Source organism: Mytilus trossulus, unplaced genomic scaffold (assembly GCF_036588685.1).
Source record: "Mytilus trossulus isolate FHL-02 unplaced genomic scaffold, PNRI_Mtr1.1.1.hap1 h1tg000125l___fragment_3__unscaffolded, whole genome shotgun sequence".
Classification (NCBI taxonomy): domain Eukaryota; kingdom Metazoa; phylum Mollusca; class Bivalvia; order Mytilida; family Mytilidae; genus Mytilus; species Mytilus trossulus.
The window spans coordinates 200,909-226,354 of NW_026963300.1; the positions used below are offsets into that span (position 1 = coordinate 200,909).

Genomic DNA, 25,446 nt, shown 5'->3' on the forward strand with positions numbered 1-25,446 from the left:
AACATTTACAAAATACTAATACAAATACAAAACTAGTATCTCAATTGTTTGTAAAACAATTGAAAGGTCTTACCTGTAAAAGTGATGTTTTCGTAATGTACATTTTTTTGTACTTGTTACGACCTTTCATTTGATATACGACAAGCATACCTTCGGAACCTTTTCGCTTTTTACACTTAATGACCCCATCGCCCTAAATTTTTGAGATCAGAAGTATGTTATATGTAATAAAGACTGAGTGATCTTTCATTTGATATGAGACAACGCCAAGTTCTAGAAAGTTTGATTTTTGCACTTAATAGCCCCATCCAACTAATTTTTGGATTACAGGAATTGGTTATTTGAAATGTTCAATTGAAGACCTTTCATATTAAACAGCATGATACAAACTGTGTAATGTTTGATAATGAGTCTAATGTAGATAATTTATTGTTACCTCTCCCTCAGCATGCTCGGTCAGTTTAATAATTGATGTGAAATTATCCTATGTCTCTGTGTTTATTTTAGCAATAAGTGTTTGTATATATTATATAATCAATTTAGAAAACCATGCTCTGACAGCTAATGATAAGATTTTTAATTCTTATGGTTTTAGTAAATCAAAAGGTATCAGGATTTGTTCTCATAATGTTAATAGGATTGAAAGTAAATATGAAGAAATTAAACATAACCTTATGTTTTCTGATAACCAACCTGATGTATTAGGATTGGGTGAAACATTTTTAACAAAACACACAACTGATAATGAATTACAAGTACCTGGTTATGTATTTGAAAGAAAGGACAGAACATCCCAAGGTGGGGGTGGTCTGATTGTTTACTTTTCTGAAACTATTAAATTTTCAAGAAAAAACAACATAGAAATAGGGGGTACGGAAACAATGTGGTTTGAAATCAAACCAGATTACAAAAAATCTTTTTTATTATGTTTTGTTTATAGGCCACCAAAATCACTGATAGATTGGGTTGATGATTTTGAAAAAGAAATAAGAATGACAATGACCATGAATTCAGATATAACAATTATGGGTGATTATAATTTTAATTTTAATTTACCAAACAAACCTCCTCAAAAATGGCTAAATGTTTTAGAATCATATGATTTTCAACAACTGATTAAAGAAGCCACAAGGGTAACAAAAGATACTAGTACATTGATTGATCATATTTATGTCAATAATCCAAATATGGTAGAGGAATCACATGTATGTAGATATGCAATAAGTGACCATTATCCTATCTGTTTAACAAGGAAAGAAGTCAACATAGGCAAAAAGAATACACACAGTACAATTACATATAGAAATTTTAAAAATTTCAACCAAAACAATTTTTTATTAGATCTGCAATCTACACCTTTTCATGAAATTGAATTTGAAGAAAACCCCTCCGACTGTCTACAATTGTTTTATGATATGTTGAACAAGGCTTTAGATAAACATGCTCCTGTTGTTAAAAAGAGAGTTAAAAGGGACAGGCAGCCTGAATGGTATAACACTGAAATCATTTACGCTAGGAATATGAGAGATAAATATAATGCACTTGGTTTATGGAGTGAGTATAAATTTTGGAGAAATAAAACTAAACAAATTGTAGATAACTCAAAAAAGAATTATTATAAAAATATGGTAAAAGACTCCAATGACCCTAAAACCTTATGGAAATGTCTTCACAGTCTGAACCCAAAAGTTAAAAATACACCATATGAGTTAACCACAGAAGATAACAATACAACTAAAAGTAAAAAATGTATAGCTGATACTTTTAATAACTTTTTCACTTCCTGTGCTGAAAAACTAAGAGGACAAGGAAGTTATACACCTGTAAATAAAGCAAATTTTAGTAATCTAAGTAAATTTGTTAAAAATAAATTACATAAACATGAAAAATTTTCTATACCACCAGTGAACATGAATGAGCTATTTAATGAATTAGCAAAACTTGATATAAATAAAGCATCTGGTATGGATAATATTGGACCGAAAATCCTAAGATTAAGTGCCCCTTTTATTGCATCACCTCTCACATATATATTTAACAGAATGATAGATACTGGTATATATCCTTCATTACTGAAGAATGCTAAGGTAACACCAGTTTTCAAGGATGGTGACAAGTTTCTAGCAACAAATTACAGACCTATATCTGTTCTTCCAACTTTATCAAAATTAATAGAAAAACATGTTTCTAATAAATTGTACAAATATTTATCAAAACTTAAACTTTTACACCCTACACAATCTGGTTTCAGGCCGCAACATTCTTGTCAAACTGCACTTATCAATATCATTGACAAATGGTTGCAAGAAATGAATGATGGTAATTTAAATCTAGCAATTTTCTTAGATTTTAAAAAAGCTTTTGATTTGGTAGATCATGATATTCTTTGTTTAAAGCTTAAAATTTATGGATTTAGTGAGGCTTCTGTTAGTTTTTTCAAGTCATACCTCAATAACAGAAAACAGCAGGTAAAAATTTGTAATGTTTATTCTGAACAACAACATGTAAAATTTGGTGTCCCCCAAGGTTCTATACTTGGTCCCCTATTGTTTGTACTATTTATAAATGACCTTCCCTTATGCATTGAAAATTGTGAAACAGACCTATATGCTGATGACACCACTCTTCATAAATCTGGGAAAAACATAGAAAACATACATGATGATGTTCAAGAAGATTTATACAGGGTTGAAGAGTGGTGTAAAATGAACAACATGTTCATTAATGCAAATAAAACAAAATGTTTGGTTACTGGAACAAAACAGAAACTATCAATTCAGACCTGTCAACCAAACTTGATAATAAATTCAAAAGTATTACAAAATTCTTCATGTGAAAAATTATTAGGTGTTAAAATTGACAACACACTTAACTGGAAAAATCAAATTGACCAAGTTTGTGCTAATATATCATCCAGAATATACCTTCTTTCTAAAATAAAGAAATTTTTAGATATAAATGCAAGGAAAACATATTACAATGGGTATATTCTTCCCTTAATTGACTACTGCTGTATTATTTGGGGTGAATGTAAAAATGAAGGGATAACAAGAATTTTAAAACTCCAAAAAAGGGCAGCAAGATTAATTCTAGATGCAGATCCTTTATCCCCCTCAGCCCCCTTATTTAAAAAACTTTGGTGGATGACAGTTGACAATAGAATAAAATACCACAAATATTTACTTCTATATAAATGTATGCATATGGAAGCACCAATGTACCTAGTTCAAAAGTTTAAACTGAAATCAGATAATAATCCTTACTCCTTAAGAGGCGTCACTCAAGGTAATCTGATAGTTCCTAAGCCAAAAGCTGAACTATTTAAGAAATCCTTTGCTTATTTTGGATCAGTATTATGGAATGGACTGCCACACACAATGCGTAAAGCTCAAAACACTTTTACTTTTAAGCAAAGTATCAAGAAGTACCTAACACATCCCTGATAAGAAATGTTTGCTACAATGTATTTGTATATTTTTTATTTTTTATTTTCATTTGATTTTTTGACTACATGTATACATCTTAAACAGCATTATATCTTATGTTAATAACAATACATTGAACTACATGAGTGTAAATTAACTATGTGTAAATATCTGTTTTGATTGTATTGTAATTTGTATGTAAAAGAGGGCCTCAGGGAAGATTAGTTTATTGTAACTAACTGAGTTTAACCTCTTTAAATAAAGAATTTATTATTATTATTATTATTATTATTATTTGATATACAACAACCTTATCTTAAAAGGAAATTTATGTTTTGCACTCAATGACCCCACCCAACCCATTTTTTGGGGACGTCAACTTGATATTTGAAATGTACGCTTTACAGACTTTCATTTAATATGCAACAACCTAGCCATCTGAGAAGTTTGAATTGTTTGCACTAAATGACCCCACCCTTTACCCTGGGATGAAAAAGGGGTTTAAAATTTTCATTTTTAAGTAGAGTTTATTAAGACCTTCAATTTGATATATCAGATGACCCAATTTGACAAAGTGCCAAAAATGATGGTGTTTTTTTTCCATGGAATGTTTTTGGTATTTGGTCAAACATATAACTATGTTAACCTCTTCAATTTCTAAAACATTTTAAGTGGTAACCTGTTGTTGACTCATAAATACATGCCTCCGCTCGCAAAATTTGAAACTGCCTTATCTCTAAAACGACAATAGATATCTCAAATCTGTTAAATGATAAATAATCTGCAGTTGAAGGACAACATTGGTGACCTTTGACCTTGGGTGCAAATTGAAGGTCACATGAACTTAAGATTATTGGTGTAGGTCCCAAGTCTTTATGACTTCCAGTTCTCGTATATATTTTTTCAAGGGAAATAACTCCTTATAAGGGTTAACAACAAAATGATTGTATATGTTTATTAACATTGCCATCTGGTCTTGTACATGTTGCCGTTTTCAAATTGATTCTATCTTGAATACTTTTTGAGAAAAATGCAAAAGAAAGAAATTGCTTCAAGGGGACATAACTCTCATAGGGAATGATGAAATCCTTAGCAGCCGCATATGGGAACACATCATGATGAGATCTAACTATTGTCCAAATAAGGTCATGATATCTTCAAAAAATCTTAAGTGCAAAAAAAATATGCTGTAATTTCAAGCTTACATATTAAGAAAACGAAAAGAGTTTGCTGCATACATACTGTGTCATAAATGTTCCTCTCGACAAGCTCTACATTTTATACACACGCTCAATAATGTCCGACCGTCTGTTCAAAAGTTGCATCAAGATAATCCAAAAAAGTATAGTATTGTGTGTATATCTTTGACAAGGTAACAGATATCAACCTAGTCTGGTTTAGATTTTTTTGTTTACCTTCATATTATGTTATTTAAGTTTGTTTGATGATTGAATGTTTAAATATTAAGCTCCTCCCTTAATGCCTATCATATATAAAGTATTTGCGCAAATGTATAAATACTTAGCATGCTTAGTGTGATTTTTTTTCTTTTTGTTTTAAATAGTATTTTTGTACATGTATAAATTTTCTATTTCCAAACTTTCAATATAAAGAATACAAATTATATCATATCTTTATGAGGTATAATGGCCACAGACCACATTTAATTCCTCTATTAGTTCTTAGAATATCACTCCTCATACTATATTTAAAAGTTTGTGATTGACATATAAGAAACTGTCTAAATTTCATATAATTTCATATAGATTTGACAATTGATATGTCTTATAAGGGAGCTACCATTTGATTTTTATGGAGGGGGGGGGGGGGGGGCTAGGATGAAAAATTTTGTCCTGCATTTTTTTTAGCTGTAATCTCGAGATCGCTCTGTCCTGCCTTTTTATTTTTCACTCTCTTTGGTCCTGCCTTTTTTTTTTTTAGTTTATCCTGATTTTGTTTTACTTAAATCGTCGTCCTGACTTTTTTTTTGGCAAATGTCTCATCCTGCCTTTTTTTTTTACTCAAAACTCCTGTCCTGCCTATTTTTTCAAATTTCATCCCATCCACTCTTAACTAAAACAACTTCGTAATAAATTCACACACTCAACGCTAAGCTGGCTAGGCAAGATACTTTTGATGACTATCATGACTATAATCCAGAATGTTATATGTTCCACTGCATTTTCAAGAGTTATTCAATCTATAACTGCATAGCATAATACTGCTTTTATTTTAAAGTTAAAAGTGAAATTGGATTTGGTTGCCGAAAGAATTTAAAGTATATGGGAAAGGACCTGAAATGAAATTATATATAAGCTGATCAATTCTCAATTTGTGACTTGACTTAGAAAGCTTCACATAGGGATAGGCTGAATGAGTTTCAGAATATCTAGCATAAGTTTTTTATTTTATTAGGGCCCCGCCTTTAGGCGGGTCGCCCTATAGTGATCTGTAAGTCTGTCCGTCCGTCCGTAACACTTTAACTTTGTGTCCGCTCCATATCTAGAGAACCGTTATGATTTCATACTTTATACTTCACATGTTTATTAACCAACACCAGAGGGTGTGTCATGATGTATGTACAACTTCCTAGGTGAAAGGTCAAGGTCAAAAACTTTAGTTTCAGTTGACAACCCTGTGTCCTGTGGTGAAGATCGTGTCCGCTCCATATCTAGATAACCGTTATGATTTTATACTTAATACTTAACATGTTTATTAACCAACACCAGAGGGTGTGTCATGATGTATGTACAACTTCCTAGGTCAAAGGTCAAGGTCAAAAACTTTGGTTTCTGTAGACAACCCCGTGTCCTGTGGTGAAGATCGTGTCCGCTCCATATCTAGATAACCTTTATCATTTCAAAGTTTATACTTGACATGTAAATAAACCAACACCAAAGGGTGTGTCATAATTTATGTACAACTTCCTAGGTCAAAGGTCAAGGTCAAAAACTTTGGTTTCAGTTGACAACTCCATGTCCTGTGGTGAAGATCGTGTCCGCTCCATATCTAGATAACCGTTATCATTTCGAAGTTTATACTTGACATGTAAATAAACCAACACCAAAGGGTGTGTCATAATTTATGTACAACTTCCTAGGTCAAAGGTCAAGGTCAAAAACTTTGGTTTCAGTTGACAACCCCGTGTCCTGTGGTGAAGATCGTGTCCGCTCCATATCTAGATAACCGTTATGATTTTATACTTAACATGTTTATTAACCAACACCAGAGGGTGTGTCATGATGTATGTACAACTTCCTAGGTCAAAGGTCAAGGTCAAAAACTTTGGTTTCAGTTGACAACTCCGTGTCCTGTGGTGAAGATCGTGTCCGCTCCATATCTAGATAACCGTTATCATTTCAAAGTTTATACTTGACATGTAAATAAACCAACACCAAAGGGTGTGTCATAATTTATGTACAACTTCCTAGGTCAAAAACTTTGGTTTCAGTTGACAACTCCATATCCTATGGTAAAGATACAATTTTTTAATGCACATTATTCACAGCGGGGCCCACAGAGATGGCTCCCATCTCAATGATATCTAGTTTCCTTGTACGTCAAGAATCATAACCACTATGACTAAAATGAAACATTGGTGGTAAAATGCATTTTTTTCGCTTTTGAAAATATGACAGATTAAATGGAATTTTTAAGACACTCATTAATGTATATTGAAAAGCAAAATTATCGTTGGGGAAAGATTTTAAGCAAAAACAACAGGTGAGCGATTCAGGCACTTGAGAGCCTCTTGTTATAAGTAATAGGATTACTATATTTGGTATATATCAGGGATGGGCACGATTACTGATAAATGTAATCGATGATTACATGAAGGATTTTTGTGCAATCGATTAATAATCGATTACTCAAATTTTAGTATGTAATCGATTACAATCGATTACATTACTTTTCGATTACTGTCAATTACATGCTTCAACATTTCAACAAAAAAATAACATGCCTGAGTAAAACACAATTACAAAATACCAAATACATCATTTAAGGCATTGTTTCTAAATTAGAAGTTAATAGCTGTTATTTTTGTTTAGATCAAATCTCTTAACATGCTTAATGAAGATTAGAAATATTTAAAAATCTTGAAATTTTGACTTTCAACATAAATGTAAGATGTCATCGCATTGCAACAATCACTTATTCATAACTAATTGTTTTTAAAAAATTTTGCTTTCTTACTGACTAACGTTAGCTTTTTTGTTTTTACTCTTAAAAAAAAAATTTATGCATAGTTAATTATAATGTTTAAGGAAATATAAAAAAAAAGTAGAATAGTTAATCAGTTCAGCTAATTTTTAAGATCAAAATTATTATTATTATAATGACATGCATGATTTAAACCTTTTGTTTGGATAACCATCCTAATTACAGATTATAAAACTGCCACTGGAGTACAATTTATAACCTGGGGCTAAATTTTCTTCTTAATTAGACATAAGATAATTGAAATAAAAACAAAGTATATTTGTTATTGATTAGAAGACTTTGATCATCTCATTAGTAAAGGCAAGAATGTTGTTAAGATTTGTTAACTTCTCCAATCAAATTATATACAAAATATATCTATAGTGTCAAAGGGATACATGTATCTATTTCTAAAAAAGAATTGCAATGCATTGCCATTTGTTCATTGTTAAAAGGATTTTGTGTTCTTTTTTAATTTAACTTATATATGTTACAGTAAATAGGTGAAATTAGGAATTACACGTAATTACTAAACATTTCAGTAAATACCTGTAATTACTTGCCAATTTAGTTATTACATGTATTTACTAGTTGTTTCAGTGATTACTGGTATTCACTGATTTTCTTTGTCATTTTTACAGCTATTTACTAACTTGATATTTTTGTTTTAAAATTAAAGATATAATCTAAGATACAAAATAAGAAAGTAAAAGGGTAGGTATTTTAGGGCTGACTTAATTAAGGATTAATGAATATAAGGCACACCTTTAGTGGTTGTGAATTGAAACTGAAAAATGGTTGTTTTAAAAGTATTGAAACTCCCTTAATATCATTTGCAGCATGCAAGACAATGATATCAATCCAAAATTGAGATATACATTTTGTGAGAAGTTTATAGGCAACTTTGCCAGCTCTTTTTGATGATAAACATTTGATAATGCCAAATTTGGTTGAATAATTCTTAAAATCTCATAATTTCTTTATATTGCAAACTCCATCAGGCATACACTGCTTACTTCATTTGCTTTAATATCTTATATTAATCAATTAAATCAATCATATTATGTCCTTTTTAACCTATTTTTAATTTACTTTACATTATGTTTGAAAATTACATTGTAATTGTTCTGCTCATTTTGGGTGCCGTGATTGGCAAATACAATATTTGTTGTTTGTTGTTGTTGCATATAAACTTGCCCAATGACATATGTCTAATTCCTTTTACAAAATAGTTTTATTTACGACTTCTTTTGTCAGACTGTTGTGATAAAGCTGACATTCTTCACAAACAAATTCATACAATTTGATGGTGTTAAGAGTCACATTTCATATTTTTGTGTTTCTCTTTTTTATGAGTTTTTCAAGACCTCCAAACTCCAGCTTATATATTATTACCTGCAACAAAATTTTATTATTGTTTTTCACTATGTGGTTAAAGGTGTTTAAATTTTGACTATAATTATGAGATAATTTTCAAGAAGTAAATTTTGTGAAAATAAAATCAAGTTTTTCCGTATTTTACTTATAAATGGACATATATGCCAGTTAACATTACATTCACATTGTGGTTAAAGTTTTTAAAATTTTGATAACTTTCTCAGAATAACCTGGATTTCTACCAAACTTGGACAGAAGCTTGTTTATGATAATAAAATAATATCCAGAGGTAAAGTCTGTAAAAAAAAATCCCTTTTCATATATTCCTTATAAATGAACTTGGTTTTTTTTCCAGTTAACATTACATACACTCTGCGATTAAAGTTTTTTTTAAACATTTATTAGATTTCATTAACCATCCTGGATTTTAACCAAATTTGGACAGAAGCTTCTTACAGCACTAGTCAAAAGATTTGATATTTCCCCCCATTTTTGTTGAGCTTGTGACTAACAGCTAAAGTAGGCGAGATACTGGGTTCTGCGAAACCCTTACAGTTTTAAATCTGAATACATCGGTAACCTATCTCCAGCTAGGTGTTGAATTGAAGGTCACATGAATAAGTTTTCAATGAGGTCCAATTATTCACTTGCAAGTGCAAAAAAATCATCAACCATGTTTCTCTGCTTATTTTAGTAAAATAGAACCAGATTGACTGCTAAAAGTGAATTATAATTTCACTATATAATTTACATTAATGATTTAACAAACAAAAAAATCATATTTAATTTATTTTATATCTCATAGCTAATGCTCTTATAACAAAAAAGGTACATTTTAGGCTGATCACTTTTTAAGAGTACTCACTGATCTTCTATAGCTAGAATTACCATAACTTTTGATCAGTTTACCATATTACAACATTGTTTTAACAGTTAGTAAATAGGTGTAAAAATTCATTTTAAAATTAGTAATTACTGGTAATAACTGGGCCGTTTCAGGAATTACTTGTATTTACTAAGTACATCGGGGATTACATGTAATTCCTAAATTTTAGTAATTACATGTAATTCCTAATTTCACCTATTTACTGTAACATATACATGTTTATCATAACATTTAAGAAATCAACTGTTTATCTATTCTAAGCTTTAATTTCAACTCTGATTGAAAATGATGTTTTCAGGAAATTTAATACATAAATAAGCTTACTACTTTTAAAAATGTACTACAGAACTTAACAAAAGAAGGACACATTTCTTATTTTAGATCTATTTTATTATTTCAAATCTATTTTCTTATTTTAATATTAAAGCTATTGAATTATTGACAAGCACATACATCTATTTGTTTCAAAAGCTAGATATAAAGTAAATTTAGGTAGGGGATCTGGTTGCTCATAATGCAGCTTGAGACAATATAGATAGAAATAAGACAGTTGCTTAACTCTCAAGTATTGTTGATGCATAATATTTTATCTGTACTACAAAGTGATAACATACATATTTTCCTCTGAAATAGGTTATTTTTCATCAAACTATTTTACTAAAGTAATCGAAATGTAATCGAAAAGTAATCGATGATAACGTACATCCAAATTTTTGCTGTAATCGATTAAATTACGATTACATGTAATCGAAAATGTCTTCGATTACAGATTACTGTCGATTACTTGAAAAAATGTAATCAATTACAATCGATTACGATTACAGATTACGATTACCCCATCCCTGGTATATATGTGTACCCTTTAAGGTCCTCATGTCTTTGAGACAGTTTTCACTTAACCTTGACCTCATTTTCATGGTTCAGTGGTCAAATTTAAGTTTTTGAGTTTTGGTCTTTTTTCTAATGTTTTATGCAATAGGTCAACTATAGACCTGTGTCATCTGACCTATACCTCATTTTCATGTCAGTTGTCAAAGTGTATTAAGTTTTTAAGTTTTGTCTTTTTTCCTACACTATAATACCATTTAATAGGTCAACTATATTTGGTGTATAGAAATATCTTATGATGTACATGTCAGTCTGACCTTGACCTTATTTTCACGGTTCATTGCTCAGTGGAAAATTTTTGTGTTTTGGTATGTTTTTCTTAAACTATATAAGCAATTTATGTCAACTATATCTGTTGTATTGAAGGAGTGTAAGCCGTGTCTGTCTGTCTGGCACAGGTCCACCAGTTTTTAAAGATAAAACCAATGGAGAGTGGATTGCCAGACCAGAAATGTCTACTGTGGAAATTAAATGTGTTGCTTGTGGAAAACCAAAACCTACCATTAAGTGGTATAAAAACAAGCAATACATTGATCCTGGCATGAAGGGAGGACACGTAAGTAACTCGAGAAAAAATGATTGAAATGAATACATTGATAAGAATTGTAAGACCAAAATGATAAGTATGCACAAAGCAAAACTAATTTCATTCAAACCATGTGGAACTCAACTTTGGCAATGACTTTTTCAATTAGTAAATAGAAACAGTTTAAATTGCTATTCATGAAATGATGACATTAAAAATTTGAAGTAGATTGAAGTGGTGCAGCTGGATGTTTAAAATTATTAATGTTGTCAAATCCCCATATAAATATTTGTGAAGTCATTATTATTTGGTTATTCTGATGGAGAGGTAAAAGATACCCAAGAGACATTCAACCTCCTATGCTATTGACAAGCTAACAGCGCCATGGCAAAAACTTAGAAGAAACAGTAGACTACTAAATGTTACATATATTGAAACTTAAAAAGACTTCACAACATGAGCTCTACCAAAAAGCTGTGTCATGATGTCAGACCTGTGTTCCAGAAGTGTCATCAGAATCTGCTTTTTATGTGACCAACAACAACAACAACAATACTTTATTTTAAGAAGGTTACACAGTTAGCTATATAACTAATCTTCCCTGAGGCCCTCATCATGAGAAATCAAACAAAATGCAAACATATACATTGCATACATTAGTATAAAAAGTCAAGTATGATAATAATGTTCAATACAACTTGATAAAATGTGACATGATGACATGATCAGTTTTTAATATTATTGATACAGCTAGGTTGATTTCAATAAATGATCTGTTATTTTGTATTTGACCCACATTATTTTGCTCATATTTTTGTTCTAGTAATAAATGTAGTTACATTTAAGAATTTAGTTTTTGTAAAGGAGTAGGTTCAGTAAGACCCATTTTTGGCCCTAAAATATAGCAGTTTTACAAAATTGTGAAGAAATCTTGAATCTATTTATTGGAAAGTAGAATGCTCCTGCTACACAAATATGGGCTGTTTTTGACAATACAATGCACATATATCGGGTACTAACATCATTAAGTCATGCTAAATTACTGAAATCTTCACAATTTTAGCATTTTAGTTAAATTTTAGATGGTTTCCATCTTAAACGAAAGTGGCCGCCTTCATGTTAATTCATAATATTGAAATGTAAGTTGTATTTGATGATAAAACATGACATATATAAAGGTTGAGAATGAACACGACTGCAGCCACTTTCATTTTTGACAAAAACAATCTGAAAAGTGACGTTTTTTTGCATATTTGATAGCTTTTCATCTCTAAGCTTGAATCTGTTTTTATTTTTAAGGACTAAATCAGTTAAAATCTTTCACATAAACTTATTGAATCAATTAGATAGACACTTAACTGTTTAAAAAGTGTCCAAAATCTTTCGTTAAATGAACATGAAAGTTGAGGCCAAAATCTGCCCTTACCGGACCTTCTCCTTTATTGGTGTGTGAAAGCATTGACCCAAGTACATATTGTATGAAATGTATAAAAAAGTATTATGACCAATTACGTCATGATATTGTGACACCATTCCAAGGAATTATATCTATAACATCTTAAAGATTGAAAAAGAAAAAAAATGTCTGCCATGTATAGTTGTGAAGAAAAAAAAACAAACCGGAGAAGGCCAATGGCTGTTCACAACGTCTTAAAAATTGATTTAATACATTATATTAACATTGTTTGTTTTCAAAATGTCTAAAAAAAAAATATATTTATTCTTGATATATGTTACAGATTTAAAAAAAATATGTATATTTTCAGTACCATATAAGAAAATGGAAACTTTCTATTTTAAATTTGGAAAAAATGGACGAAGGACAATATACCTGTGTATTAGAAAATACACAGGGTATATTAAATTTTACCTTTAAAATTGAAGTTCTTCAATGTAAGTATAATTTGAAAATTGTATGAATACATTTTATTGAGAAATAAAGTAGCAATATTTTCTGGAATCTAGTAGGTAATCATATTTTTTTGAATCACTGATCTAGATTACTTTTGACAACTATACAGATGTTGATGGTGTCAATTAAATAATAAATTCCATAAATACTTACAGTAAAAAAAAAAGCTGATTTGTAGAGTGTTTCTTTTTAGCTCACCTGGCCACCACTTGGAGTCCGTCGTTATCATCCATTTTAGTCGTCAATTACTTTTTACATTTGATTTTCCTCTAGCATGTCTAGAGAACCAATGAATGGGATGACATCAAACATAGCATGAATGTTCTTTATGAAGTGCCGACCAAATGTTGTTGCTTTGTAGCCTATCCATCATGCAAGGTGGCTGCCAGCAGGGGCCTTAGTTTAACTAAGGACCCTATTGGAAATACATACAAATGTCTTCTTTAAAAGGAACTATTGAATGCAATGACACCAAAAATAGCATGATTGTTGTTATGAGGTGCTTACCAAGTATTGTTACTTTGTAGCTGATCCATCATCCAAGATGGCAACCAGTAGGGGACTTAATTCAACATTATGACCCTATGGGAGATACGTACAAATGTCATCTTTTAGAGAACCACTGAATGTATTGGAACCAAAAATAGCATGAATGTTACTTTTAAAAATGAGGTGCTGACCAAGTTTTGTTACTTTGTAGTCGATCCATCAACCAAGATGGATCCAGCGGGGGACTTAGTTTAACATAGGACTCTTTGTGAAATACATACAAATGTCTTCTTTTAGAGAAACACTGAATGGAATGACACCAAACATTGCATGAATGTTCTTTATGAAGTGTTGAAAAAATGTTGTTACTTTGTAGCTAATCCATCATCCAAGATGGCTGCCAGTGGGGGGACTTAGTTTTACATTGGACCCTATGGGAATTACATTCAAATATCTTCCTTTAGGTAACCACTGAATGGAATGAAACCAAACATAGCATGAATGTTTCTTATGAGATGCCGAACATGACTGTGTTGTTACTATGTAGCCAATCCATCATCCAAGACGGCTGCAAGCATGAGACTTATTTTCAAATAGGACCATACGGGAAACACATAGAAATGTCTTCTTTCAGAAAAACACTGAATGGAAAGAAACCAAACATAGAGTGAAATTTAAGGTCTTAATGAGGTGCTGACCAAGTGTTGTTACCTATCAATCATCAAAGATGGTTGCCAGTGGGGGTCTTAGTTTAACATAAGACCCTATTGTATATACATACAAATGTCTTCTGTTAGATAACCACTGAATGAAATGAAACCAAACATAGCATGACCAAGGTACTGAACAAGTGTTGTTATTTTTTAGCTGATTTATAATCCGAAATGGCCACTAGCCTGGGACTTAGTTTAACATAGGACCCTATGGAAAATGCATACAAATGACTTCTTTTAGAGAACTACTGAACGGAGTGAAACCAAACATGGCATGAATGTTCCTTATGAGGTGCTGCCCGAATTTTGTTACTTTGTAGTCGATCCATTATCCAAGATGGCCGCCAACGGGGGACTTAGTTTTACATTTATGTCCCTATGAGAAAAACATACAAATGTCTTCTATTAAAGAACCACTGAATGGAATGAAATTAAACACAGCCAGAATGTTCCTATGAGGTGCTGACCAATTTTTGTTACTTTTTAGTAGATCTATCATCCAATATGGCCACCAGCAGGGGACTAAGTTTCACATAGAACCCTACAGGAAATACATTTAATTATCTTCTTTTAGAGAACCATTGAACATGTTGAATGGAATGAAACAAAAAATAGGATAAACATGAGCTTTATGAGCTGCTGACAATGTGCTGTTACTTTGTAATTGATCCATCATCCAAGATGGCCACCAGTGTGGACATAGTTTAATATAGGTCCGTCCGTCGTCGTCGTTAACTTTTACAAAAATCTTCTCCTCTGAAACTACTGGGCCATATTAAACCAAACTTGGCCACAATCATCATTGGGGTATCTAGTTTAAAAAATGTGTCCGGTGACCCGGCCAACCATGGCTAAAAATAGAACATAGGGGTAAAATGCAGTTTTTGGCTTATAACTCAAAAACCAAAGCATTTAGAGCAAATCTGATAGGGATCGAATTGTTAAACAGGTGAAGATCTATCTGCCCTGAAATTTTCAGATGAATCGGATAACCCGTTGTTGGGTTGCTGCCCCTGAATTAGTAATTTTAAGGAAATTTTGCTGTTTTTGGTTATTATCTTGAATATTATTATAGATAGAGATAAACAGTAAACAGCAATAATGTTCAGCAAAGTAAGATTTACAAATAAGTCAACATGACTGAAATGGTCAGTTGACCCCTTTAGGAGTTATTGACCTTTATAGTTAATTTTTAACCATTTTTCGTAAATCTTAGTAATCTTACAAAAATCTTCTCCTCTGAAACTACTTGGCCAAATTAATCCAAACTTGACCACAATCATCTTTGGGTTAGTAGTTTGAAAAATGTGTCTGGTGACCCGGCCATCCAACCAAGATGGCCGCCATGGCTAAAAATAGAACATGGGGTAAAATGCAGTTTTTGGCTTATAACTCAAAACTCAAAGCATTTAGAGCAAATCTGACATGGGGTAAAATTGTTTATCAGGTCAACATTTATCTGCTCTGAAAATTTTAGATGAATCGGACAACCCGTTGTTGGGTTGCTGACCCTGAATTGTTAGTTTTAAGGAAATTTTGCTGTTTTTGGTCATTATCTTGAATATTATTATTGATACTGATAGAGATAAACTGTAAACAACAATAATGTTGAGCAAAGTAAGATTTACAAATAAGTCAACATGACCGAAATGGTCAATTGACCCCCTTAGGAGTTATTGTTCTTTATAGTCAATTTTTAACAATTTTCATAAAAATTTGTAAATTTTTACTTACATTTTCCACTGAAACTAATGGGCCAAGTTCATTATAGATAGAGATAATTTTAATCAGCAAGAATGTTCAGTAAAGTAAGATGTACAAACACATCACCATCACCAAAACACAATTTTGTCATGAATCCATCTGCTTCCTTTAATATTCACATAGACCAAGGTGAGCGACACAGGCTCTTTAGAGCCTCTAGTTTTTTTACAGAACCACTGAATGGAATGAAAGCAAAGATAACAATATTTAACCAAATTTAGCCTCAAACATTATTTTAAGTACATTATTTTAAGTATCTGTTATGATTTTTATCTTTTTCAAAAACCCTAGTAGTGTCAGGTGAGTGACACAGACTCTTCAGAGTCTCTAGTTGACAATTATTTTTAAAGATTTAATTTTGCACATGAAATATAGAAAATCATGCATACATTATCTCTGATTCTATCATGAAATTCTTCAAACCCTTTGAGTACACACCTTTGGTAAAATAGGAATACATGTATATTATTTTGGCTGTTCAGATAGTACTTCGTATATGTTGCTTTTTTATGAATGAGCTACCAAAAGTCATAAAAGGGTGACATAAGAATATTAGCAGAAAATTTTACAGAAAATAAACACTTGTGAAACTAAAATAAACACAAGAAAACATAAATGATGATGCTAAAATGTGTTATAAGCCATTTTTTTATACGACCACAAATATTTTTTGTAGTAGAATATTGTTTTCACATCTTTATCAACTTAAGACACAAAAGGCCTCATGTTTGCGGCTGTCACAAGTCAGGAGCTTCAAGCCTTTGGTAGTCTTGTACGATTTTTATTTTTTGTTTCTTGTGTATAATTTGGAGCTTAGAATAATGTCCATTATCAGACAATAAAGACAATAACTTGTGTTTAAATGTATAAATCTCTCTGAAATTGTACCTCAAGATTCCATATCACAAGGGAAGGCTAGGATTTAGTTTGCGGTATTTGCCTCAAATGTTACAGAATAAGGGGCAAAAAAGAGACCAAAACAAGCATTTTTTCTAGTTTCCAGACATTAACTTGTGTTTAAGTGTATGGATCTCTCTAAAATTGTACTGCAAGGTACCATTGCACAAACTATAGGCAGATATTGAGTATAGAGGAAATTGCTCAAAGGCGTTTTAAAAATTGGAAGATGGTGTTATAATTTTTTTAATTTTTTTTTTGTCTTAAGGTGGTACCCAACACTTTCACTAAAATTAATTTGGCTTGTTTAGTTTTCATAAAACTTTGCCAATGTATTTACATTGACCTTTTAACAAAAATATAAAAATTTAAATTTTTTTTGAACCAACCGTTTTGTCAGAAAAATAACACTGGTTATATAGCAGTTTGAGAAACAACAATTTTGATCATTGAGAAGCTTAATATTCCCTTTACAACACAACGTAATTAAAACGTTTAGCTGACTTTACAGAGTTATCTCCCTGTAGTGTTAGGTACCACCTTAAGTAACATTTTCAAATTTCCATTGTTTATTTCTGATATCTTTATGTAAAAGTAATTGCTCAATAGCTAGAAATTTGCAATTGCACAATAGCAAGAAATCTATATCTTGCACAATATTGCCAAATAACAAGAAACAAGAAAAATCTAATTACACAGTTTGCGCAATAGAAAGAAATCTTCTTTTGCACAGTATTGCGCATAAACACAGTATAACGCAATTACACAATAGCAAGAAATCTTCAATTGAAATTTTATATAAATTTTTTAACCAATTTCAAATTGTTAGATCATTTCCCAAATTAATTTTGTGTGAGAAACATATATAAAATACTTTATTATCAATTAAGTTTAATCTTGTCACTAATTCAGTTTTCTCCGTTCTTTTACATCTATTTAATAGTGTATTTATTCATGGAAACGGCAAAAACTGTAAATAATTAATTAATCATATATATTAAAAGTGACAATAATGACAAAACCAATTGGTTTGGGACCAAATAACCAGACAGTTCAAGCCGGGAGTGATGCTAGGTTTGAGTGTAAAGTGTTGAGAAATGACCTACAGCACCATACACAATGGTTACAACAATACACAGTCAATGGTTCCTATCGAGACGATGAAAACCAGCCATATGTCAACATCATACAGGTTAAATGATTTTCTACTAAAAGAAATTTTTTCATTATGACAATTTTTGGCGAGCCTGCGACTTTTCTCACAGAAAGCTAGACATAGTGATAGTGATCCGGCAGCAGCGGCGGTGGCATTAGCTAACTTCTTAAAAGCTTTGTATTTTATAAGATGGAAAACCTGGATACCTCATACTTTGTATATAGATGCCTCATGTCAGTCACATGTCCAATGTCCTTGACCTCATTTTCATGGTTCAGTGACTACTTAAAGAAAAGTTCAGATTTTTTGTAATGTTAAATTCACTCTTATTATAAGTAATAGGATAACTATATTTGGTATGTGCGTACCTTGCAAGGTCATCATGCCTGTCAGACAGTTTTCACTTGACCTCGACCTCATTTCATTGATCAGTGAACAAGGTTAAGTTTTGGTGGTCAAGTCCATATCTCAGATACTATAAGCAATAGGTCTTGTATATTGGTGTATGGAAGGACTGTAAGGTGTACATGTCCAACTGGCAGGAGTCATCTGACCTTGACCTCATTTTCATGGTTCAGTGGTAAGTTATATTAATCTGAAGATCTGTTTACTTTTTTGTGATGATTCTTTATCTTATTTTAGAGTGATCATGTTTATTAAAAAAAAAAAGGAGGAGTTTTACATGTTGTGCCGTATCTCAGAAACTATTTATGATTATTCCATAAATCTTCACACACTTTTTAGTTATATTAAAACCACAAAAGGAAGATTCAGATTTTTTTTTGGTGGTGATGGTCCAAACTGTTTAGGAATTACGGGCCAAGACCAGAATTTTTATATCTATATAGTCAATCTAGACTTCAAAAAAAGAGGGACGAAAGATACCAGAGGAACAGTCAAACTCATAAATCAACTAAAATAAACTGACAACACCTGGCTAAAAATAAAAAAGACAAACAATAAGAACACATGACACAACATAGAAAAATAAAGAATAAGCAACACGAATCCCATCAAAAATTGGGGGTCATCTCAGGTGCTCCAGAATGGTAAGCAGATTCTGCTCCACATGTGGCACCCGTCATGTTGCTTATGTAATGACAAGTCCAGTAAATAGTCTAATTTAGTAGGTCACATTCATGAAAGGGAAGGGGATTGTAGTAACAACATAAGGAACATATCCGATATCATTTGTGAAACAGTTATTTCATAACTTTAACTTATTAATACCTCAAGTAGAAGGTTGCATTGGGATTTTCACACCAAAATGTATGTCGCTTGAAAAATGTCTCACTGAGTCATGAAATGTTTACAGATATTGTGTGTCTGAATGATCTTGATGTGAATGTTTCTTTAAATTTAATTTCTTATTGTCTGTTGATAAGTTTATCTTGCTGTTAAAAAGTGTTATACAATAGTATATATACATGTGTATATTTAAAAAACTGACTGCATGACAAATCTCAAGTGAATTAAGAAAATAATGTGATTCTAATTGTCTAGTTTATTGAAATATTTTCTTCTTTTTTCACTTTTTTGATAATTTATTGTCTTAGTTCACTTTTTTGAAAATTTGGTTTTCAATGTTTTATATACTCATCCTCTAATGCTGTTTTATTTGATATTTTAGCAATCCATGGTGAATTTAAGTCACCCAGAAATACTGACAATAAAGAATGTAACAAAAGATAATGCTGGATGGTATGGTTGCTTGATTTCTAATCCACTTGGTAGATATTACCAGACTGCCTGGCTAACAGTTTTAGGTAAAGGCTTAGATAAGAATGAGAAATGTTTGTTTTTCACCAAGAAATAATGCGTCTTAGAGCAAAATATTCACATAAAAATGATTTAATCGTTTGGAGAATTAATTATCAATTTTCGATTACATCATTATCAATAAATTTTTTATAGACTGTCATAAAAATAGGAGGTTTGGCATCATGAAAATTGGAAATTAATGTACAGTTTTTTCTAAAAAATTTAATTCTTTTAATGCCGCCACAACTGAAACGTCATATTATTTTACCCCTGTCAGTGTCTCTCTGTATGTCCGTCCCATTATGGGTGTACAGTTATTCCACTTAACTCCTCCTACAGTTTGAATTCTAGGAAGTTTTCACTCTGATGTCTGTTTGTAGTCTTTGTACATGTATTGAAGGTGTGCATGTGGTCAGGGTTTTGATTTTGTTTAATATTTGCTCTTAATCATTTTTTGTAGTAGTTACTTGCATAAGGGGAGCTCGCATACAGATAATTGTCCTACAGTTAAATGCTAGGAAGTTTTCACTTAGTTGGTGGTTTTTCCATTTTTTGTGCATGGGGTCAGGATTTTGATTCTTATTTATATTTGCTCTTTTGGGTGATAATATAATTTACCTTTGTCATATTTTAGGTAAAGTGTTAGACAGTTATTTTTAAATAAGACTTTGCATCTGCAGGGGCATCATTTGTGTCTGTCAAAGAAATCCAACATTGACTTTGCTATAAAACAGTTTCAGAGTGAAGTGTGGCCAGGGATTTCACTTAGTCTAGTTTGTATTGTGTAATAATTAAATTTTGTATGTCATACATGTGATTCTTCCGATGGGAGTCGAAATCTCTTGTTTTTCAGACCCTCTTCCATCCTTCCCATTAAAATTTGAAATCTACAACTTTTGAAAATGTCAACATCGAAAAAGTTTCAGTAAACATTTTTGTTTACAGAATTAAAACTGACAGGGTAAAACTCTTGAGAAACTCGAAATTGATATTGGAAAAGTCTGTAAAAACAGAAGGTCGATCACCATTTCTTTTTCTTGTTTTTGTGTCGTAAGGTTAATAGCTTTGAGTAATCAATGAAGGTGTTTATTATTAGACTATATATACAGCAATAACAAATTATTGGCAATTACCTGGTCATCAACTAGCTAGTTTAAGACACACGTCTGGATGATTAAAAGTGAAATACTGACAATGGATTAAGATGTAAAAAAAAAGACTTTAATTTGATGCTGTTGAAAACATTGAACAGTTATAGTTACCAAATACCCTAGCAGCAAATTAAAAACAACCAATTATCTAGCCAAATTTTCTCTGCCTGGAGATCTGATTTTAAATTGTACAAGTCCAGTGCCATTGGGTCAAGATCATGCTTACTAGTAAAGTTACTACACTTCTTGCCAAGCTGACTATGGTGACCCTAATGACTTTACCAAACATATTGAGACAGCTACCTACCAGAAAGCCACTGCTCAATAGTGTTACCAAAGTTGACATTATGTAGCTTAAGCAGAGATACTTTTTACCAATTATAATATATGATGGCTGATCACTTTATCTTAACTTTATATATGTAATAAATAAATATTTGAAACCCCCTTATCTTATATTTCTATCAAGTAAAAATGGCTATGCAGGTGCTTAAAGTATAGAACACTTATAAAAAAGGAGAATAAGCAGTTTTAACACCAACAAAAATCATGGCGTTCATCGTTAAAAATGTTGAATGTGATACACACTTTAGAGTAACTTATGTAGTGGGTTATTCAGTGTGCACCACATTTTTTTTAATGATATTATTCCTTCATAAACAGAAAAAAATATTACAATCATTCCTAAAATAAAGACTTTTAACAATTAAAAGTTTGATGAGGAGGAAAAAAGGATTGAATTGGTTATAAATATTGTAGATAAGCCAGCTATTGAGCTGACACATATTTACCATTTCCTTTCAAACATATTATTTCATCTTTTGAAAACTTTTTAATTACAAATACTTTAATTGCAGATGAACAAGCAGAAGCAGTAGACATTAGTTCAGGAGGAACAAACGATAAAGAGCAAATAGTAATCTACATTATCGGTGGTGTCGCATCAGTAGTTGTTCTCTTCCTGTTACTCCTGATATTTAAATGTTATAGACATTACAAGAGGGTACAGTCCAGCAAATATAGAAATGTCAAGAGAGTAATTGTCATGACACAGGCTAGTTTCAATATTCAAACATATTTTATTACTGATAATTTCAAATACAAGTGCACAAAAAAAGAATATGTTTGACTTATTCGGTTATAATTAGGAAATGAAGTTTTATGAGGAAGTTGTCTTTATATGGTGTAAAAGTTACAAAGTATAAAGTCTTAGGAAAGGAAGATTATTGAGATTCATTAAATGTTCATCAGTAATGTTTAGATTATGAAAATAAAGATATTCAATCTAGACAGAATCTAATTTAGTTTTAAGGAAGTTTTTGTCAATTTTAGATTTGAATATTTATAACAGCTTTGCATCTGGACTTGCTTCATTTATTATTAGCGATAGTCTGTGTGCTCTTCAAACTTTTATGATGTTTATTTCTATTACAAAATCATGATAATTAAAAAAAATGACATGAATCTGCACACAAATTTGAAACAGGTATACATTTTAATTTCATATCAGAATGTTTTGCATCAATTCCAGAATGAAAATTACCATCCATACAAATCTTATGATGGTACACAACCATTTGTTTTACCCACAATCAGAATTGAACCTGGTCCAAGAAGACGCTTGTCATCTGATTTGACCATGATGTCAGAGTATGATCTCCCTCTGGACAAACACTGGGAATTTAGACGGGAACAGTAAGTTAAAGCATAACATTGACCATTCCATGAAAGTTATCATACTGTAAAGACATATATATTGACTCATGACAACATTTTAACTTATATCTGTCGACCCACAAATAGCATTGCTCACTGTTTCTGACATCCAGATTGTTTCTTTGGTTAAAAGCTGTATAATGACCTGATATTTGATTGGTAACGTATCAATTTTCAGATGATTTCAATAGATATTGTAACCACTGTAGTATGAAATATAACAAGAAGTTTTTCCAAAAACTCTTTTTTTCCAAGGTTTAACATTTTCTCATATATATACTGGAATCATTAGGGCTCAACAATAACACTTGTCTGATTGTCTTGTACTACAGGATAAAAAGGTCAGACAAGTAAAAGCTATATCAATATTAGTTTAATTTAACAGGTTTATATGCTCTTATAATATACTAGATTATGGAGTGTGTGTCAGAGCGAGAATATTTAGTCAGACGTCAGTCGCTACCCTGATATACCCTATCTTTTTTATGCCCCACCTACGATAGTAGAGGGGCATTATGTTTTCTGGTCTGTGCGTCCGTTCGTCCGTCCATTCGTCTGTCTGTCTGTTCATCCGTCTGTCCCGCTTCAGGTTAAAGTTTTTGGTCAAGGTAGTTTTTAAAGATGTTGAAGTCCAATTGACTTCAAACTTGGTACACATGTTCCCTATGATATGATCATTCTAATTTTAATGCCAAATTAGAGATTTTACCCGAATTTCACGGTCCACTGAACATAGAAAATGATAGTGCGAGTGGGGCATTCGTGTACTGAGGACACATTCTTGTTGGGTAATTAATACAGATAGCGTTTTTAGCCGAACAGATTTATCATTTTTTCATAACTTAATTCATTGTATGCTGGTTCATATCCTGGACACCAGTCTTTGCTCCTTTCTAATATAATTCACAAACAAAAAACAAATAGGAAGCTTAGAAATGGAAAAATATTAGATACTTAACTTGTTCAAAGGGTATCTACACGTCTCAATCTTCAAAATCGCCTATCTAAAATTTTACCATCGCTAACATTTTTAAAAATAAAAATCGTGGTTGCCCTTCTATCGATAAGTGTCATACCAAAAAATGAGTAACATGTCCCCGTCTTTCCACCAACAATACGGTAAGGTCCACACTTAACGGTTGCGCATTTTCTTTAAAATTTGAAACTGATATAACTTGAAAAAAAAACAGTCTTATTTATTTACTCACATGAAACAAACCAGGATGCGGTATTCAGTACGTAGGTTAAACTGGTCGATATTTATCTAAACGCACTCAAGAAAATAACCCAATAAATTCAAAAGTATCATTTATCAACACCTTAAGAAGCACAGTCATCCTATCAAATATTTAGCAGTTCAACCTTTGGAAGAAGTAAATAAGCAGCCTGGTGAATCTCATTCAAAGTTTGTACAATCACGGAAAATAATTGAATTAAATTAGATTAAAAAATATCAAGAACCGATACTGTTAACATTTTGGATATTGTTTCTAAAACTGTTCGAAAAAAAACATTCTCATGGTCGTAGAAAAAATCACAATCAAAGAAAATTTCGGACCAATCACACCAGTATTTCGGACCTAATTTCTATTTCAAAAAACAACGGCAGACATTATCTGTTAACAAAGCTCTGTTCATTACCGATTACGTTTTTGTAATAAGTTAAATAAAATTTTAGAGGATTGCAACACAATTTCATATAGCAGTCCTAAGTACGAAATTGTTCAAATTATAATGGCATATTGTTATTCTAAACTGTTTCCTAAAATTGATCGTCCTGAAGATCATAAAAAACATTTTATTAAAATAAAGTATGTCAAAAAAGGTTTTGATTTTGTAAATATTGCTGGTATTTTTAACAACCATTCTGTTAAAGAACAAATTCCTGGATATTTTGATAATACTGAGCTCCCTCTTATTTGTTATATTTACAAGAAATCTACCCGGAAATTTGTGTTTAATTATAGCCAATTGTGTAAAGATTTTAATATCAGTGAAAATACACCTACTTCATGTAATTGCAGTAATTCCAAATACATTTATGGACCAATTTCCCATGTTATAACAGGAGATCTTAACATATTTCAAGACGGAGAGTTAAAATCATTCCTCAGTAAAGGACCTAATTATCTTCCCCAGTCAATTATAAATTGGAATGAGTGTCGTAATATCATCCATGACTCACTCTGTACTTACTGTATGAAATGGATAAAACTGGAAAAAGCTGACAAAAAATTCGACTTTAAAATAAAAACACGATACAAATCCAATGAATTTACATTGACATGCCTATCAGACGGTGCCTCATATGCAAGTCTGATTTGACTTGGCATTGTTAAAAAGTAGATCCTAAGTTCTGTGACATGACTAGTTTCAGTTTTTCTTGACTCATAATTTTTGAAAAATATTTCAAAAGATATAAAACTAACTTCTGTTCTATTGTTTTAAATTTCTTTTGTTCCTTGAATCAACTTATAATGCAAAGTCCTCCTGGACAAGTTAAAAAAAATGTTATTGTAGAGGCCTGATCATGCAATACAATGTGAGAAACTTGATTTTCTGGTAATTTTTTAAAAGAGCAA

The 25,446-nt window shown here is 31.4% G+C and overlaps 1 protein-coding gene across 3 annotated transcripts in view; it reads left to right on the forward strand.

Annotated features, from left to right (window-relative positions):
* LOC134700161 (fibroblast growth factor receptor 2-like) overlaps positions 1–25,446 on the forward strand; it is a 67,619-nt gene that overhangs the window by 9,556 nt on the left and 32,617 nt on the right. The window contains exons 3-9 of one of the 3 annotated variants that reach the window (XM_063561524.1): positions 941–1,029; positions 11,146–11,335; positions 13,072–13,198; positions 18,085–18,272; positions 19,867–20,002; positions 22,006–22,202; positions 22,680–22,843. In XM_063561524.1, the coding sequence (XP_063417594.1) occupies positions 11,231–11,335; positions 13,072–13,198; positions 18,085–18,272; positions 19,867–20,002; positions 22,006–22,202; positions 22,680–22,843 (917 nt within the window). In that variant the 5' untranslated portion in view covers positions 941–1,029; positions 11,146–11,230. Of the gene's footprint in view, positions 1–940; positions 1,030–11,145; positions 11,336–13,071; positions 13,199–18,084; positions 18,273–19,866; positions 20,003–22,005; positions 22,203–22,679; positions 22,844–25,446 lie in introns of those variants that run through there. The other 2 variants (XM_063561526.1, XM_063561525.1) reach the window with 2 other exon arrangements.